Source organism: Pleurodeles waltl, chromosome 3_1 (genome assembly GCF_031143425.1).
Source record: "Pleurodeles waltl isolate 20211129_DDA chromosome 3_1, aPleWal1.hap1.20221129, whole genome shotgun sequence".
In the NCBI taxonomy this organism is placed as follows: domain Eukaryota; kingdom Metazoa; phylum Chordata; class Amphibia; order Caudata; family Salamandridae; genus Pleurodeles; species Pleurodeles waltl.
Genome location: NC_090440.1, coordinates 99,617,272 through 99,637,594, shown reverse-complemented (window position 1 = coordinate 99,637,594; position 20,323 = coordinate 99,617,272). Strand labels below are relative to the sequence as shown.

At 47.7% G+C, this 20,323-nt stretch overlaps 1 protein-coding gene across 2 annotated transcripts in view; it reads right to left on the bottom strand.

Moving 5' to 3' along the window:
• Positions 1 to 20,323, bottom strand: part of NELL1 (neural EGFL like 1) — a 3,335,977-nt gene that overhangs the window by 2,707,009 nt on the left and 608,645 nt on the right. For both annotated transcript variants that reach the window (XM_069221936.1, XM_069221935.1), the window contains exon 4: positions 16,849 to 17,019. In XM_069221936.1, the coding sequence (XP_069078037.1) occupies positions 16,849 to 17,019 (171 nt within the window). The remainder of the gene's footprint in view (positions 1 to 16,848; positions 17,020 to 20,323) is intronic.

Sequence of the window (20,323 nt, the reverse complement as noted above, 5' to 3'; positions counted from 1 at the left end):
TGAGTTCTCACCTGGAGACAAAGTTTAGGTGATGGAGCCAGTAGAGCCCAGGGCTCTCCAGGACCGCTGGACTGGCCCCTTTGAGATCAAGGAGCGTAAAGGGGAGGCCACTTACTTAGTGGACCTCAAGACCCCTAGGCAACCCCTAAGGGTCATCCATCACAACCGGCTCAAACCTCACTTTGAGAGGTCTGAGGTCAGTATGCTCCTAGTAACCGATGAGGGCATGGAAGAGGAGAGTGAACCTCTCCCCGACCTCCTCGCTGTCAAAGAAGGGGATGGGTCAGTAGGTGGTGTCATTCTCTCTGACTCCCTGACTCCAACACAGAGAGGGGACTGCTATGAGCTGCTAGAGCAGTTCTCCCCCCTGTTCTCCCTTACACCTGGACTAACCCAACTCTGTGTGCATGACATTGACACAGGTGACAGTGCTCCTGTAAAGAACAAAATTTACAGGTTGTCAGATAAAGTGAAGGCCAGCATCAAGGAGGAGGTCTCCAGCCAGCATCAAGGAGGAGGTCTCCAAGATGTTGACTTTGGGGGTTATTGAGAAATCCAGTAGTCCCTGGGCCAGCCCTGTGGTATTGGTTCCCAAGGCTACTGCCCCAGGTGCGAAACCAGAAATCCGGTTCTGTGTGGACTACCGGGGTCTCAATTCAGTCACCCGGACTGATGCTCACCCCATCCCCCGAGCAGATGAGCTCGTTGACAGGCTAGGCGCTGCCAAGTTCCTGAGTACGTTCGATCTTACTTCCGGGTACTGGCAGATTGGCCTGACTGAGGGGGCTAAAGAAAGATCTGCTTTTTCCACCCCTGATGGCCATTACCAATTCCGGGTGATGCCATTTGGGCTGAAAAATGCCCCCGCTACCTTCCAACGGTTGGTTAACGGGGTCCTAGCTGGTAAAGATGCCTTCTGTGCAGCTTACCTAGACGACATAGCTGTCTACAGTTCCAGCTGGGAGGAACACCTGCTCCACCTCAAGGAGGTGCTTCAGGCCCTGCAACAGGCAGGCCTGACTATCAAGGCTAGTAAGTGCCAGATTGGGCAGGGTTCCGTGGTGTACTTGGGACACCTCGTAGGTGGTGGAAGGGTGCAGCCGCTCCAGGCCAAGATTGAAACTATCAAGGCCTGGCAACCACCTAGAACACACACTGAGGTGAGAGCCTTTTTGGGCCTCACTGGATACTACCGCAGGTTCGTCAAGGGCTATGGTACCATTGTGTCCCCCTTGACTGAACTCACTTCCAAGAAACAACCTAGGTTGGTGAATTGGACAGAGGCCTGTCAGAAAGCCTTTGATTCTCTGAAGGAAGCCATGTGCACGGCCCCCGTGCTCAAGGCCCCTGACTACTCCCAGGAATTTATTGTTCAGACAGACGCTTCAGAGCATGGCATAGGGGCTGTTCTAGCACAGCTGAATGAGGAGGGCTCAGACCTACGAGTAGTCTTTATTAGCAGAAGATTATTACCACGGGAACAAAGGTGGAGTGCTATTGAGAGAGAAGCATTTGCTGTGGTCTGAGCACTGAAGAAGCTAAGACCCTACCTGTTTGGGACTCACTTCCGGGTTCAGACAGACCACAGGCCCCTCAGATGGCTCATGCAGATGAGGGGTGAGAATCCAAAACTCTTGAGATGGTCCATTTCCCTACAGGGGATGGACTTTACGGTGGAGCATCGCCCAGGGGTTGACCACACCAATGCTGATGGTCTCTCCAGATACTTCCGCCTTAGCGATGAGAGCTCCCAGGAGGTCGGGTAGCTCTCCCCACTTTCAGCTAGGGGGGACACATGTTAGACCTGACATGCCTTAGGGTGGTCACCCCTAACTTTTTGCCTGCCTCCCTCCACTTTTTGGACCCTGTTTTGCTGGCTTTTAGACTCTGCGCACTTTACCACTGCTAACCAGTGCTAAAGTGCATATGCTCTCTTCCTTTTTAAACATGGTAACTCTGGCTCATACCTGATTGGACTATTTAATCTACTTATAAGTCCCTAGTAATGTGCACTACATGTGCCTAGGGCCTGTAGATTAAATGCTACTAGTGGACCTGCAGCACTGGTTGTGCCACCCACTTAAGTAGCCCCCTTAACCTTGTCTCAGGCTTGCCATTGCAAGGCCTGTGTGTGCAGTTTCATTGCCACCTCGACTTGGCATTTAAAAGTACTTGCCAAGCCTAGAACTCCCCTTTTTCTACATATAAATCACCCTTAATGTGTGCCCTAGGTAACCCCTAGGGCAGGGTGCTGTGTAAGTAACAGGCAGGACATGTACCTGTGTAGTTATATGTCCTGGTAGTGTAAAACTTCTAAATTAGTTTTTACACTACTGTGAGGCCTGCTCCCTTCATAGGCTAACATTGGGGCTGCCCTCATACACTGTTGAAGTGGTAGCTGCTGATCTGAAAGGAGCAGGAAGGTCATATTTAGTATGGCCAGAATGGTAATATAAAATCCTGCTGACTGGTGAAGTCGGATTTAATATTCCTCTTCTAGAAATGCCACTTTTAGAAAGTGAGCATTTCTTTGCACTTAAATCTTTCTGTGCCTTACAATCCACGTCTGGCTGGGCTTGGTTGACAGCTCCTTGTGCATTCACCCAGACACACCCCAAACACAGGGTACTCAGCCTCACTTGCATACATCTGCATTTTGAATGGGTCTTCCTGGGCTGGGAGGGTGGAGGGCCTGCTCTCACACAAAGGACTGCCACACCTGCTCCTGGCACAAAGGACTGCCACACCCTCTCCTGGCAGACAGGATTGAACTGAAAGGGGACCTGGTGCACCTCTTAGCCACTCTTTGAAGTCTCCCCCACTTCAAAGGCACATTTGGGTATAAAACAGGGCCTCTGCCCTACCTCATCAGACACTTGCTGGAGAAGAAACCTGAACCAGAAACTACATCCTGCCAAGAAGAACTGCCTGGCTGCTCAAAGGACTCACCTGTCTGCTTTCTACAAAGGACTGCTGCCTTGCTGTTGCCCTGCTGCCTTGCTGAACTCTTGTCTGGCTGTGAAAGTGCTCTCCAAGGGCTTGGATAGAGCTTGCCTCCTGTTCCCTGAAGTCTCAGGACCAAAAAGACTTCTCTTTTTCACTTGGACGCTCCGTGCGCCGAAAATTTCGACGCACAGCTTGTTCCGCGGCGAGAAAAACGCCGCACACCGACGCTGATCGACGCAACGCTCTTGGGACGACCAAAAATCCGACGCACGGCTTCGCAAGGACAACGCCGCCCGACCTCTAGAGGAGAAATCGACGCGACACCTGCCGTGAGATCGTAATTTCAACGCGCAGCCCCGCAGACCGACGTCTAGAGGAGAAATCGGCGCGACGCCTGCCGTGAGATCGTAATTTCGACGCGCAGCCCCGCAGACCGACGCGCAGCCGGAGAACAAGCAGGAAAATCTACGCACAGACCTGGGACATCTGGTAATCCCCGCGATCCACAGAAAGAGACTGTCCGCGCGCCGGAAAACGACACACGACTTCCCCGCGTGGAAAATAACGACGCAAGTCCGTGTGTGCTGGGGAGAAATCGACGCACACATCCTTTTTCCATGCACCTCTTCCTCTGTGGCCCTCTGAGGAGATTTTTTCACTCTAAACCAGGTACCTGTCCTTGAAAGAGACTTTGTTTATATTCTAAAGACTTAAGACACTTTATATCACTTTTTAGTGATATCTCTACAATTTCCCATTGCAACTTTATTCTTTTTGACCTACAATTATCCTGATAAATATTATATATTTTTCTAAACACTGTGTGGTGTATTTTTGTGGTGCTATATGGTGGTATTGTATGATTTATTGCACAAATACTTTACACATTGCCTTCTAAGTTAAGCCTGACTGCTCGTGCCAAGCTACCAGAGGGTGGGCACAGGATAATCTTGGATTGTGTGTGACTTACCCTGAATAGAGTGAGGGCTTTTGCTTGGACAGGGGGTAGCCTGACTGCCAACCAAAAACCCCATTTCTAACAGTTTTGTATGAGTAAATTCACAACCTAACTATAACGTCCCTGCAACCTTGGTTTTTTTCAGTGAATTTCTATGTTTTTTTAATATACAGCAATTGTAATTACTATATGTTATTCCAACCCCTGACACGCACAGCCAAAGGCCATGAGCGGCAGGGGTTGGTCGCAAGGACTGGCCTGCAGCCAGGCCTTGCAGCAATGCCCTTATAACCACCCAACCCCACACCACGCATGTCCTTTGGCTGTGGGCAGCACAGGGTTGGCCACAGGACCTGTCTCTGTGAGTGGGTGTGTGAGTGTTTGAGTGGGTCTGAAAGTGGGTGTGTAAGCCTGAGTGGGTGTGAGGGGGTGCATGAGTGTCTGGTTGGATGTGTAAGTGGATACATGAGTCATTGAGTGCATGCATGAGTGAATGAATTAGTGTATGAATGAGTCTGTGGTTTTTCTTTCAAATTTTTCCATATCTGTGAATAATTTGTGACAATTTGTGAATTTTCGTGAATTTCGCGCATGGTGACACAAAATTATTTTAAAACCATAATTTGCACCTAAAACACACCTATATCACACCAATTGGGTTAGGGTACTTTCACCCTGACCCCTTATGCTACTCTCAATTTGGATTTTCACTCCTGGGGACTGTGTCCAGTGAAATAAAATGGCGGCCGCAACTTTGTAGTCAGGTTGCAGTCAGCCAATTGCAATGCTTGTTTTTGCACATGTATTCGTGAAAAATGTGCGAATTTTGTGAATTATTTGTGGCCAGAGAATACAAATTTATTTTCCCCTGAATATCTAAAAAACTACTGAACAGATTCACACCAAATAAGCGAAAGCGCTATCTGCGTACCAACAGCTAGCTTTCTGCCAAATTTGGTGTAATTCCGTCCAGTGGTTTGGCCTGTAGTCTTGTCTAAAGAATCCTCTGGAAATTAACATGGGAAAGGCAACCTTTGGGATTTTTGAGCGTCCTTTGAGAGACTTCATATGGAGAGCTTCCCGCTGCCGAGTTGCACTCTCCAAACTCTACCAACCAACTGACCAGGGAGGTCTGGCAGCACTAAACTTTGAGCACTATTACTTAGCATCTCAATTGCAATGGGTGTTGGGTGGTGCGCTGGCTGACTGGCCGACCTGCAACTGTCAGATACTGCTATGACACTGCCTTCTCGGGGTCTCACAGGCATCCTACATTTATTACACCCATGCACTAAAGCACCAATTCCTAGACCCACACTTTTACAAGTGGCATACCACTGCTTTCACTGCTGTTTCTATCTAACAAGAGGAACGCTTACTTACACACCTGCGCTGGCTCTGTTAGGCACACCAAGGGGGCAGCATGTCACTTCCAGGACTGAGCTGACTCTGGCATGTGGTAGGGCTACACACAGTGGGAGACCTCTACGGGGATGGAGCGCTCCTCACATATGAGGCCTTGATGGAAGAGGGTGGGTCTTCCACCTCGGGCATTTCTTGTTACACAATTTGCTTTTTTGAGCACTAGGATGAGAGTGGGGTGATCTGACACAGGAACCCCAGATACACCACACTATACTATACCTCCATGTGTCGGCTGAGGCAGACACCTTATTCTTTGGCTGGTAGACTCGTTGCAGATGCAAACTGCGGCATCACTTGCACCTCTCCGCGTCCACTGAGAGCACCACCTAAGTAGCCCCTCTATCAATAAAGAATGGCCCACCACAGTGGAGAGCCCTGTTCAGATCCCCAAAATGCCCAGTTCTGAATGATTCAGTTATCCATTGTGCATAGAACTATCTTACCCCTGCAAAATATATCTGTACTTTCACCGCTCGGAAGCTGCTTGCCCCCATTGTTGACTGGCAGATGTAGATCTCTTACATATGCTTTGGGCCTGCCCCCACTTACATTATTAATTGCAGAGAGTGAAGAACTACCTGTCTCGCTGTACATGCATTCTAGGCTTATATCGCAGGAGCAAAGAATGTAGAATTGTGGCCAGATTCATAGATCTTGGTCTCGTACTGGCCAGGAGGCTCATCACCCGTAGGAGGAAATCACCTGATCCTCTAGTGGCCTGGACACAGTCACGGTCAGTCTAGGTGCAGGCAGAAAGCACTGCCCTACATAGGGAGGACAATCTGGAGCTTCCAAATATCCCATAGCTGGTAATTGGGACGTTATAGTAGCTGACCTAAATGTCTCCACTCATAGCACCCATGACAAATCACAAACATCATCATCTAGTGGCACTAATTTGGAGTGGGGGGAGCTGCCCACACCCTCCTAGATGAGAACGTCTCGCTGAGCTTTGGACCCTGGAATCATGCACCCATTTCTAGTATCAGACTAATTAATGTTGATCACTAGGACATCCTTATAAGTCTGTCCTCCCACCTGATTATGTTGTGCTTGGTGACTTCTGGGGGAGATATGAGATTTGGACCTGGGATATCTCAGAATTTTGTTATTCTAGTTCTGTTAATATCATTATTTTTTGTTCTCTGATTAAATGATCTGTTTACTTCTGTTGTTGACATCATAATCTCATGCAGCCCATACATATAGGCCCTCATTCTGATATTGGCGGGCGGCAGTCGCGGCCCGCCAATATCTGGCCGCCGAATGACCGCCCCGCGGTCAAAAGACCGCGGCGGCCATTCCAACTTTCCCGCTGGGCCGGCGGGCGCCCTCCAATAGAGCACCCGCCGGCCCAGTGGGAAAGCCCCTGCAACAATGAAGCCGGCTCCGAATGGAACCGGCGGAGTTGCAGGGGTGCGACGGGTGCAGTGGCACCCGTCGCGATTTTCACTGTCTGCTAGGCAGACAGTGAAAACCTTTGTGGGGCCCTGTTAGGGGGCCCCACGACACCCGTTCCCGCAATCCTGTTCCTGGCGGTAAAAACCGCCAGGACCAGGCTGGCGGGAAGGGGGTCGGAATCCCCATGGCGGTGCTGCAAGCAGCGCCGCCATGGAGGATTCCCTGGGCCAGGGGAAAACCGGCGGGAAACCGCTGGTTCCCCTTTTCTGACCGCGGCTTTACCGCCGCGGTCAGAATGGCCCTGGAAGCACCGCCAGCCTGTTGGCGGTGCTTCCGTGGTCCCCGGCCCTGGCGGTTTGAAACCGCCAGGGTCGGAATGACCACCATAGTGTCTGTTGTATGCTCTAAACAGACACAACCATCTAAGAAATACAAAACTCCTAGAAGACATAGTGAAAGCACTTATGTAATTAGCAAACATTCATGTACCCATATATGATGATAAACCTAAACCTACCTTAAGGGGGCAGGGAGATTTCTTTCATAAGCTTCATCAGTGGGTTCCACAATGTGAAGCATCAGAGAGTACTACTGTTCACTGACCAAACTAGGAAACACATAACTGGAGATTATGGGGGTCATTACAACCCTGGCGGTCTTTGACCGCCAGGGTTGTTTTGACGGATTTCACCACCAACAGGCTGGCGGTTAAATCCTGGGGATTACGGCCGCGGCAGAAGCGCCGCGGTCGCACCGCCGGGACTGGCGGTTTCCCACCACTTTTGTCCCGGCGGGAGTAATCCTCCAGGGCAGCGCTGCTTGCAGAGCTGCCCAGGGGATTACGAGTCCCCCTCCCGCCAGCTTTTCATGGCGGTTTGCACCACCATGAAAAGGCTGGCAGAAAGGGGAGTTGTGGGGCCCCTGGCATGGGCAGTGCAGGGGACCCCTGCCACGGCCCGTGCAGCTTTTCACTGTCTGCTATGCAGACAGTGAAAAGCGCAACGGGTGCAACTGCACCTGTCGCACAGCCGCAACACCGCCGGCTCCTGTGTTGCAGGCAAGATCCCCGCTGGGCCGGCAGGGATCTCATAATGTCCGTGGCGCGAGTGCGGCTGCATTGGCGGCCGCCCGGAAGTCAAACCTTGACATATATACTATCCCTTTGTCATACCTATATCAAAATTGCATTTGGGCGATCTATCCGATGGTAAGATTAACAGGAGGGTGGAACAACTGTTTTCTTTTAATTCAACATGTCTGAGCACTCAAAGATTTACCCTACAGGCGTCTTCCTAAGGACTGTAGGTATCTCAGATCAATTTTTTTGAACATTTCCTGGTTCATTGGACAGGTTAAACAGGTTCATTAAAAAATAATGTTAACAGGTGCATTCAAAATATCTACTTAGGGCAACAGCAGCGGTAATATCACCACCACTTTTTCATAGAACAGGTACACTTAGGACGCAAAAAGAGTGCACACTTCCCTTCTTCAGAGGACACATACAGTTGAGCCTGCAGGAACACACGTTTTCCTCATTCTAGAACAAGTATAAATCAGCTTTGCTTCATCACAGAACAGGAACAGCATGGCAGTAGGAAAGCAAGATTCCTTCTCTCACAGATAGCAGCAGGTGTAATCTTCCACTCCATGCTGAACTCTTCCAAGGGGGAAGACTAGTACAAGCTTCCATCCCTCACAGAACACGTATAGCTAAACCATGCGTGACATGTAGGGTACAGAACAATTCCTGGATTGAGTGCTTAGGTTACTGAGTGTAATATTTAGGTTGATAAATGAGTAAATATGCAAGTTCTCATGGCATTCCCAATTAGCTAATATTCAATGTAAGTCCTGGTGCTCTCACTTGGGGCTCTCCTGTTCCAAGTTGATTCTTTGATTTTCCACATATTGAGAAGTAGATATTATGTAATTGTTTTTAGGAGTAGCCTAGCCACAGACTAAGAAATTATGCTCTAGACAGGTGTGCCTATCTCTTCAAAAAGGTTTTAAATGAGCACGCATTAGGGGCTATGCTCGCTCAGCCTTAGTGCTTACCGCCACTTAGTTAAAGTGAACATGGGGAGGGTGGGGAGCAATGGGTGGTGGGCCATGAAGCACAAAGGAGACTTCCAGAATAAAAAGAGCCAAGCAACATGTGATGGAGGAAGCAATGGACTGACTAGTGGTGAGGGGAGGAAGAAGCAGCATAGAGGGAACTGGGGTGGAGGGCACTTGAAGGGCAAGCAGCACTCAAGAGAGTGTAGGAATACACATGCACTATCATAGAGTGCTTTAAAAAGCAGTTACTTGTACAAGAAGATTAGAAGGATACAAATCAATCAATAAAAAGGAATGTGAAGAAGCTAAGTTCCAATAGAGGGACAAACACAAGAAGAGGAAAGAAGGCCATTGAATAAGAAGTAAGCAATTGAGAATGACAAGATCATCGACCAAAGGCAAGCAATTGTCTTACTCTAAGAACACTACACGTTTAGGGTATGGCCCAGGTCTTTTGTCAATGGCACAGTAAAAGCTGTTTGTATGTGAGCCCTAAACATTAAAGCCCAGATTTATGCACCTCTTGCAGCGCCACTATTATTGCACCCCTTAGTGCCCCCTTACGCCACCGTGTGCACAATATTTAAAATATGGCACACCATGGAGATAGTCAGGGGGACTAGCATCATAATTTTTTAGGCTAGTCCGATGCTTTGCAGGAATAGCGTCAAAAATGTTGAAACTAATCCTGCAAAGCACCCATAGGCCCATTGAACGCAATGGGAGCCTCTTTTTAATGCCTGCACTTAGCTGGCATTAGCAAAATGCTGATAAAAATGGTGCAAAGGAATCTCATAGATTCCTTTGCATCCTTTTTAACTGCCCCCCCAGCGCCGGAATGCCCCCCTTGCATACATTATGCCTGGTGCAGTCATAATGTGGCGCAAGGGGTTACAAAGTGGCTCAATACAAGCATTGGCCACTTTGTAAATATGACGCAGTGTTTTTGCCCTTCCAATGCCACATTAGCGTCACAAAAATTATTTTAAAGTGGCGTTGTAATTGCGCTAGTCACCATAAATCTGGGCCTAATACTGATTAACCAATGAAGCATCCATGACGTACAACCCACTGTATCCTTATCTGACAAGACAACGTACACGAGAGGCAGATTCACAATGTGCATGACCATAGTAGCCGGCTGAATGAGGGAAAACTGTCTGAAACTCAACTAGGACAAAAAAACCAATCATCTTTGGAAAGGAAACCTCAATCTATGACTCAACCTGGTGGCCTACAGACCTCTGACCCATACCCATCCTCAGCATGCAAGTAAATCTCAGAGTCATCATCGACAACAGGCTGCAGATGTCAGGTCAGAACAATGCAGTAACCTCATTGTACTTCCTCCTGCTCAAAATGCTGAAAATGATCTTCTGATGCCTCCAACCCACACTAAACAGATGGTCATTCAAGGCATCAGCAGCAGCAGACTAGACTATGGGGGCTGCCTCTATGCCAGAATCCCTAAACACGTGAGCAGCAGACTTTAAATCATGCAGAACACAGCAGCTCGCTTCATACTCAACGTTCCTCATTGGGACACATCACACCAGACCTTAGAAAGCTACACTCTCAGTCAATTTGTAAGAGAATAATTTTCAAATTGGTAATTTTCATGTTCAAAGCACTCCACCAGACAGGACCAGAATACTTTAACTATCGCATGCACTTCCACCATCTGTCAAGACTCCTCAGATTGGAGCACCTGCTCCCACACAGATTCCACAAATACACAAGACCAGGAATGGAGGCCATGCCTTCTCCTACATCGCACTCAAAGCATGGAATGACCTTCCCCTCCACATAAGAACCTCACCCTTCTTCCTCCAATTCCGCAAGAATCTGAAGACCTGGCTCTTCAACTAGCATACAAGGGGCTCCGCACCACATCCACACAGTGCCAGGATAACCTCACAAGGGATAGTGCACTCTACAAATACTTCAGCATAGTACCCCTCCCCTTCATCAAAGATACAGGAATTCATTTGTAAACATATTCTCCAGGCCCCCTTACTTTTAGAAGTGAGCATAGTAATCTGCCTCTCAATCATGAACTGCACAATTATATATGGTAAGCAGGGACCTTCTGAGGTTGGTTAAACTGCAGCTGAGAGTGAGGGCATGTGTCTGTTGCTTTTGCCAATCATGACCCCAACATCAGGCTGAACAAACCATCATTAAAAGCAGGCATGGACACTCTCAACTGCATGGATAAGAAGATGAACAAGCATTGGCAAAGTCAATAGGTCTAACCAAATCAAGAGCTACTGGGTTTGTCAATGTGGTATGTCATGTTGCACACCAGTGTGGCTGCTGTTCACCATAGCTAAAAGTTAGTGGTGTAGAGTGTCAGAGTGAAGTGGGGGAGTAGAGTGTTGCAGACCTGAGTAGAGGGGAGTAGAGTTCACTGGTTCAGTAGCAGAGAGTGTCACAGAGTGGAGTGGAGTGGAATAGGGTGGAGTAGGTGAAAGTGGATTGAGGTAGTGGGGTGGATTGGATTGAAGTAGGGTAGGGTGGATTGGGTTGGATTTAAATGGGGTGACGTGGATGGGATTAGAATGGATTCAAGTGGGGTGGATTCGATTGGATTGCGGTTGGTGGTTTGGATTGGAGTGATAGGGCTGGGCGTGGTGGATTGGAGAGAGTGGGATTGACTGGGGTTGGGTGGGGTGAATTGGAATGGAGTGCATTGGACAGTAGTGGGGTGGATTGAAATGTGGTGTGCTGGATTTGATTGGGGTGTGGTGGGCTGCAGTGGGATGGATTAGATTGGAGTGAGGTGGGGTGCAGTGGGATGGGGTGTGTTGGATTGGACTGTGGTGGATTGGAGAGGATTGGAGAAGATTGTAGAGGGTGGATTGCATCGAAGTGGGGTGGTATGGAGTGTGGTGGGGTAGATTGATTAGATTGGACCGGCATGTACTGAACTGGGATGGGATGGAATGGGGTGGGGTTGTAGATCAGATCGATTTGGATTGGATTGGATTTGACTGGACTGGATTGGGGTGGATTGTAGTGAGATGGCTTAAAGTGGGGTAGGTTGAATGGATTGGACTGGAGTGAGGCAGACTGCACTGGGAAGGGGTGGGGGGACCGGGGTACAGTGGGGTAGATTGGAGTGGAGTGGGGTGTGTGAGGTGGATTGGAGTGGGGTGGGGTGGATTGCAGATGGGTGGATTGGAGTGTGGGGACTGGATTGAAATGTGGTGGGGTGGATTGGGTGGGGTTGTGTGGAGGTGGTGGATTGGATTGTTGTGGGGTCGTTTGGAGTGGATTGGAGTGAAATGGGATGCATTGAGGTGAGGTGGACTGGATTGGGGTGGTGCAATTTAGACTGGAGTGGGGTGGACTGGAGTGGGTGGGGTGGGGTGGACTGGTGTGGGGTGGATCAGATGGGGTAGATCATATTGGAGTGAGATAGACTGGACTGGAGTGAGGTGGACTGGATTGAGTGGGATGGACTAGATTGAGTGGGGTCGGGTGGGGTGGATTGGATTGGGATGGTTTGTATGGGACGAAGTGGATTGGATTGGGGTGGGGTGGATTGGTTTGGATTGGGGAGGATTGGAGAGGGTGGGGTTGATTGGAGTAGAGTGGATTGTGGTAGATTGGACTGGAGTGGATTGTGGTGGATTGGACTAGAGGGAGTTGGATTCGATTGAGTTGGATTCTATTGAAGTGTTGTGGATTGGATTGATGTGGGTGGGGTGGATTGGTTGGAGAGGGGTGTACTGGATTGAAATGGGGTAGATTAAGGTGGGTTGGAGTGGGGTGGTTTGGATTGGAGTGGGATGGATTAATGTGGACTGTATTGGACTAGAGTGGGTCAATTACAGTGGACTGTACTGGACTGGGGTGAGTTGGAATGGAGCAAGGTAGTTTGTATTAGAGTGGAGTGGAATGGACTTGAGTTTGGTGGACTGTACTGGAGTGGAGTGGATTGGACTGGAGTGGGGTGGATTGGACTGGTGTGGACTAAGGTGAGGTGTATTGAATTGGAGTAGGGTAGATTGGACTGGGCTCGCATTGGGATGAATTGGATTGGTGTGGGTGGATTAGATTGGTGTGTGGTGGACTGGATTGTAGTGAGGTGGATTGGAGTGGGGTGAATTGGGATGGAGTGGGATGGACGGATTGTTTTGGATTGAGTCGGTTGTTTGGGATTGGAGTGGGGGAGGTTGCAGTGGGGAGCAGGTAATTTTGGATTAAAGTGGGACAAATTGGAGTGGGCAGATTCAAATTTATTGGAGTGTGGCAGGTTGGTTTGGACTGAAATAGGGTAGATTGGAGTTGGGCAGATTGTTTTGTATTAGAATGGGGCTTATTGGAGTGGGGCAGATTTTGTGGATTAGAGTGGGGCGGATTGGAGTGGGCAGATAGTTTTGGGTTGCAGAGGGGCATATTTGAGTGGGGCAGATTGTTTCTGATTGGAATGGGGTAGATTGGAATGGGACAGATTGTTTTGAACTGGAGTGGGGAAGATTGTTTTGGATTGGAGTGAGACAGATTGGAGTGGGGTGGATTGGAGTGGGGTGGATTGGGTTGGTGTTGGGTGAGATTATTTGGGTGAGAGTGGATTGGAGTAGGGTGAAATGGAGTGAGGTGTTTGGCTTGGGGTGAGGTGGATTGGAGTGGGAAATATTGGTTTGAATTGCAGTGGGGCAGAATGAAGTGAGGCGGACGGGAGTTGGGGCAGAGAGGAGTGGGACTGATTGTTTTGAGTTGGAGTGGGGCAGACTGGACTGAGGCAGACTGTAGTGGGGCAGATTGTTTTGGACTGGAGTGAGGCAGATTGTCGGACTGAGGTGGGCAGGAGTGAGGCAGATTGTTTTGGATTAGAGTGAGATAGATTGTTTTGGATTACACTAGAGCAGAATGGAGTGGGGCAGATTGCTTTGGATTGGAGTGCAGCCGATTGTAATGGGGCAGATTGTTTTGGGATGGGGCAGATTTGAGTGAGGCAGATTGTTTTGGATTGGATTGGGACAGATTGAGTGGGGTGGATGGGAGTGTGGCATTTGTATTGGTTTAGAGTGGGGCATATTGTTTTTGATTGGCGTGGGGCAGATTGGAGTGGGGCAGCTTGTTTTGGATTTGAGTGGTTCAGATTGTTTTGGAATCATGCAGATTTTTTTTCTTAGAGTGAGGTGAACTGGAGTGGGGCAGATTAGATTGGGGAGGGTTAGGAGGATTGGACAGGGGTGGACTGGAGTGGATTGGATTAGGGTGAGTGGTTTGGATTTGAATGTAGTGGATATGTGTGGGGTAAAGTGGGGGGATTGTAGTGGGCGGATTGTAATGGGGTGGACTCGGGTATACTGCATGATTATGTGTTAAAGCATAATTTCAGAAATTTCACATAATAAAGAAACAATGTCGCTTTGCAATACTTCAATAAGTTAATTGTCATCTTTTGAGAAAAGCTCCAATGAGCAAAAACAAAAATAAACATGAGTGGAAAGTGAGAAAAGATGATTTAACAAATTAAAAGAAAGTTAGCTTTTAAAAATAAAACTTTGCAACTTTGTCCTACTTGGCACACAAATCTTCTGTTTGCAGGGTACTAGAAGTTAAAAAGAACAAATGGTACCTCGATCACATCAGGAGCAGCGGACAGGCACTAATTAAGTTGAATCAAAGTTAAATCAATGAGGGCTTGGTTCCTGCGCCACACAGAGGAGTGGGAATTATGCCAGACCTGCCTTGACGAATTACGAGGCTCTAAAGAAGAGTGCCACGCAAACCAACAAACTGTGAGCTACAGGCAGGCTCCAAGCCCTTTATCGTACACAACAGAGTCTTGCAAGCGTGACACATGCACTGGCGCATACACTCGCAGGCTCGATCCTAAAAATGAAGGTGTCCAGTTACCAGGGGATAAAGCAAGTTTATTACAACTCTCTTTGGCTCTAGTCCTTCGCGTATCAAAAACATCAAAAACCTGAATTCCAAATTGAGGCAAAAAGATGTTACCTTTATGCCTGCATTATGCATAAACTTCATATTTATAAAACAGCGAGAAAATAACAGCACAAAAGGTCTTGAGATGTACAAAGACAAATGTTTCATGTAAGGTGAATGAAAATTGGAAACTTAAAATGCAACAATCAATGACGAAGTAATTGGTTTGGCTTGTTTTGTAAGGCATGGACATAGACTCACCCAGTATACAGGTACATGTATAGTACATGGACTAAGACCAACACACACAAATGACTATATTCAATATATCCAACCATCATGGGTCTGTGTATGAAAACAGATCAAAAAGAATACAACCAATAATGCACACATACCAACAAACATGTATTATCTTGTAGCATTGGGTGCAAAGGGTGACGTACATCAACAGTGCTAGAAAAAAAGGGGTTTCAGTACCTGCTACTGACTGAATGGAATAGGAAGGTGTAAGAATTGACAGGTCATGTGATCTGCCTGACTACTACTGATTCTAGATAAATTAAATAAACCTAACCCCGGAAGCTTTTATCCTAGTATTTTCCATTGCACTAGCTTTTCAATCTCTCTGGAGGATTGACTGGTTCTTTCTATTTGAATCCTGCCCCCAAATTTACGTGGTTTCTGTGTTCTTTTTAAGGCATTTCCTCTCGTAGTAAGTTATTTTCGATGAATCAGAAGGAACAAAGCTGAATCATAAACTACAAAGTGTGAATGCTTCAGGTAAAGTATCTCGATCAGTGTAACTAAAACTTGCAGACGCCTGCCAGTGTATTACACATATATATTTTACAGCTTTCAGATTGCTGGAGAATGTGTCTTCTCTGCAAATACTTATAGAGAGTATTGTATTCATGCACTCCCCCGGTCTCAGGACTCACTCTTCAATATAGGAGACCACAGGCCCAGGGGGACATTTCAGTGCTTGCAATGCCAGAGTTCTCTAGCCCAACAAGGGAGCGAGAACAGCTGCTCCAAAGGAGTATTTCGGTCGTTCTGTTCATCTCTCAGCCAGACTATTTGGGGGTGGGTGAGACTCATCTTTGCATCTAATAGGTCTTTGGGTATGTGTCCCCCAACAACCTGCCCTTTAAGGTAAACAGTTAAGTACTGAGATTCTGTTTCAGATTTTTTCCTGGGGTGTGGAGCCACGAATGTTGGTTGAAAAACCTTCCACACTAACACTATACCCGTTGCAGCATTCCTATACAAATGATAAAAGACAATTATTACCATCATGCAGTAATCGCCTGCTATACCATCACATCCATAAAGCTGATCCTTGTTGGTATGGCCTGTTTTATGAAGAAACTGTTATATTCATTATCATTGGTTTTGGCTTGGCACACCAGGACCTGATTCACAAAACACTTCGAGAACCTATGTGTCACTTATGTTCATGGAAATTTCAATTATGTGGACGCCCTGGGGCAGCCATCTGTCCCCTAACCGCTGCCCGTTGATCCTCCACTCCAAGGCGGGGTAAATGCAAAATTTCACATAGCTATTTTCTTCATAATTTTCCATGTCAAGACATCCATTCACTGTGGCCCCTTAAATATTGATATAGTCCAAACACTATACCCCACTTTCTCTGATGCCTGTGTTTCGTACTGCATGGAAGTGTGGCAAAGACAGTGAAGATGTTCCGAAGGCCCCCAAATCATGACTTTGTTGGCTTTACCAGCTTTTAAATTACCCCCTCCCCTTAGAGCAAGAACTTACCCTAAACTGGTAAGTGTCATTTACACACTTACCTTAAATATCTTCTTGCAATCATTATTCAGGATCTATGAGCGCAGTTACACTTAGAAGCAAAACACATTTCAGAAGAGGTCCATTTTAATCGCCCTGACACACCAAGACCACCCCCCATCATTCCAATTGTTCTCAATTCCAACACGCTTATAGTCCTGCAATTTGCACTTTCTCCATAATAATCTCTTAACGTAATACATTAGCTCATATTTGTGAACGTTCTGCTCAGTGTTGTGCAGCTTTTGTGGTTTGCTCTTCTAGCAGGCCATTGCTAATCAATAGCAAACTTTCTAATACTATAGAACATAAATATCTAGCGAATGTAATCTGTGCATTACCTGTTGCAGTCAACATGAAGTAGAAGGTGGGACGCACTAATTGACAGTGCAATCTTGTGCCATTGACCATCCGCCAGTCGATAAGGGAATGTCTCAGTTCTTGACTTTCCATTAAATCTGTAGTGATAGCGAATCTCATCCCGCTGGCCGCTGCTCTCCAATTCAAAGTAGCTGCAAATGAGAAGAAATCCCATTATCAGTACCATGTATCACACTTCTAAAAGAATGCAGGTTGTTTAGGCACAATGCTTTGTGGAACTTGTGGGACTACTCATTCCTTGATCGACCAGGATAATCTCATAAAGCATTAGAGCCTGCTTGTAGGAAAGTACCATCTTGCCTGGCATGTTACCCCCATATTTCACTGTATATATGTTGTTTTAGTTGTATGTGTCACTGGGACCCTGCCAGGCAGGGCCCCAGTGCTCATAAGTGTGCCCTGTATGTGTTCCCTGTGTGATGACTAATTGTCTCACTGAGGCTCTGCTAACCAGAACCTCAGTGGTTATGCTCTCTCTTTGCTTTCCAAATTGTCACTAACAGGCTAGTGACCAATTTCACCAATTCACATTGGCATACTGGAACACCCTTATAATTCCCTAGTATATGGTACTGAGGTACCCAGGGTATTGGGGTTCCAGGAGATCCCTATGGGCTGAAGCATTTCTTTTGCCACCCATAGGGAGCTCTGACAATTCTTACACAGGCCTGCCACTGCAGCCTGAGTGAAATAACGTCCATGTTATTTCACAGCCATTTACCACTGCACTTAAGTAACTTATAAGTCACCTATATGTCTAACCTTTACCTGGTAAAGGTTGGGTGCTAAGTTACTTAGCCAAGGTGCCCCCACATTGTTCAGGGCAAATTCCCTGGACTTTGTGAGTGCGGGGACACCATTACACGCTTGCACTGTACATAGGTCACTACCTATGTACAGCGTCACAATGGTAACTCCGAACATGGCCATGTAACATGTCTAAGATCATGGAATTGTCACCCCAATGCCATTCTGGCATTGGGGAGACAATTCCATGATCCCCCGAGTCTCTAGCACAGACCCAGGTACTGCCAAACTACCTTTCCCGGGGTTTCACTGCAGCTGCTGCTGCTGCCAACCCCTCAGACAGGTTTCTGCCCTCCTGGGGTCCAGCCAGGCTTGGCCCAGGAAGGCAGAACAAAGGACTTCCTCAGAGAGAGGGTGTTACACCCTATCCCTTTGGAAAAAGGTGTCAGGGCTGGGGAGGAGTGCTTTGATGGGCACAGATGGTGCCCATCTCTGCATAAGCCAGTCTACACCGGTTCAGGGATCCCCCAGCCCTGCTCTGGCGCGAAACTGGACAAAGGAAAGGGGAGTGACCACTCCCCTGACCTGCACCTCCCCTGGGAGGTGCCCAGAGCTCCTCCAGTGTGCTCCAGACCTCTGCCATCTTGGAAACAGAGGTGCTGCTGGCACACTGAACTGCTCTGAGTGGCCAGTGCCAGCAGGTGACGTCAGAGACTCCTTCTGATAGGCTCTTACCTGTGTTGCTAGCCTCTCCTCCTTCCTAAGTAGCCAAACCTCCTTTTCTGGCTATTTAGGGTCTCTGCTTTGGGGAATTCTTTAGATAACGAATGCAAGAGCTCATCAGAGTTCCTCTGAATCTCTCTCTTCACCTTCTGCCAAGGAATCGACCGCTGACTGCTCTGGACGCCTGCAAAACCGCAACAAAGTAGCAAAGACGACTACTGCAACCTTGTATCACTGATCCAGCCACCTTCTCGACTGCTTTCCTGGTGGTGCATGCTGTGGGGGTAGTCTGCCTCCTCTCTGCACTAGAAGCTTCCGAAGAAATCTCCCGTGGGTCGACGGAATCTTCCCCCTGCAACCGCAGGCACCAAAAGACTGCATCACCGGTCCTCTGGGTCCCCTCTCAGCACGACGAGCGTAGTCCCTGGAACTCAGCAACTCTGTCCAAGTGACTCCCACAGTCCAGTGACTCTTCAGTCCAAGTTTGGTGGAGGTAAGTCCTTGCCTCACCACACTAGACTGTATTGCTGGGTACCGCGTGATTTGCAGCTGCTCCGGCTCCTGTGTACACTTCCAGGATTTCCTTTGTGCACAGCCAAGCCTGGGTCCCCGACACTCTAACCTGCAGTGCACGACCTCCTGAGTTGTCCTCCGGCGTCGTGGGACCTTCTTTTGTGACTTCGGGTGAGCTCGGTTCACTCTTCTTCGTAGTGCCTGTTCTGGCACTTCTGCGGGTGCTGCCTGCTTCTAAGAGGGCTCCTTGTCTTGCTGGGCACCCCCTCTGTCTCCTCACACAATTGGCGACATCCTGGTCCCTCCCAGGCCACAGCAGCATCCAAAAACCCGAACTGCGACCCTTGCCGCTAGCAAGGCTTGTTTACGGTCCTCTGCAAGCTTCTTCACGACGTGGGATATCCATCCTCCAAAGGGGAAGTTCCTAGTCCTCTTCGTTCTTGCAGAATCCACAGCTTCTACCATCCGGTGGTAGCTTCTTTGCATCCTCAGCTGCCATTTCCTGGGCATCTGCCAAATCTCGACTTTGTCGCGACTCTTGGACTTGGTGCCCTTGTTTCACAGGTACTCTCGTCCGGAAATCCATCGTTGTTGCATTGCTGGTGTTGGTCTTCCTTGCAGAATTCCCCTATCACGACTTCTGTGCTCTCTGGGTTACTTAGGTGCACTTTACACCTACTTTTCAGGGTCTTGGTGTGGGATATTTTTCTAACCCTCACTGTTTTCTTACAGTCCCAGCGACCCTCTACAGCTCACATAGGTTTGGGGTCAATTCGTGGTTCGCATTCCACTTTTGGAGTATATTGTTTGTGTTGCCCCTATACCTAGGTGCTCTCATTGCAATCTATTGTGACTGTACATTGCTTGCATTGCTTTCTATTGCTATTACTGCATATTTTTGGTATTGTGTACATATATCTTGTGTATATTTGCTATCCTCATACTGAGGGTACTCACTGAGATACTTTTGGCATATTGTCATAAAAATAAAGTACCTTTATTTTTAGTATATCTGTGTATTGTGTTTTCTTTTGATATTGTGCATATGACATCAGTGGTATAGTAGGAGCTTGCATGTCTCCTAGTTCAGCCTAAGCTGCTCTGCTAAGCTACCTTTCTATCAGCCTAAGCTGCTAGACTCCTCTTCTACACTAATAAGGGATACCTGGACCTGGTGCAGAGTGTAAGTACCCCTTGGTACTCACTACAAACCAGGCCAGCCTCTTACATTGGTTGTGCAGCGGTGGGATAAGTACTTGCAACTACTTACCACTTTGTAATTTTGTACTTTTCATAAGAGAACAATATATAAAACAAGTTCAGTGTATGTACACATAACCAAAAAGTTTTGCTTTTCTTCTCTTACTCTATTGCTAAGTGCTGAAAAGTACCTCTAAACTTTCAAAAAGTTTCTTAAAAGTTGAAAAAGTTTTTTTCTGTTTCCTTAAAAAG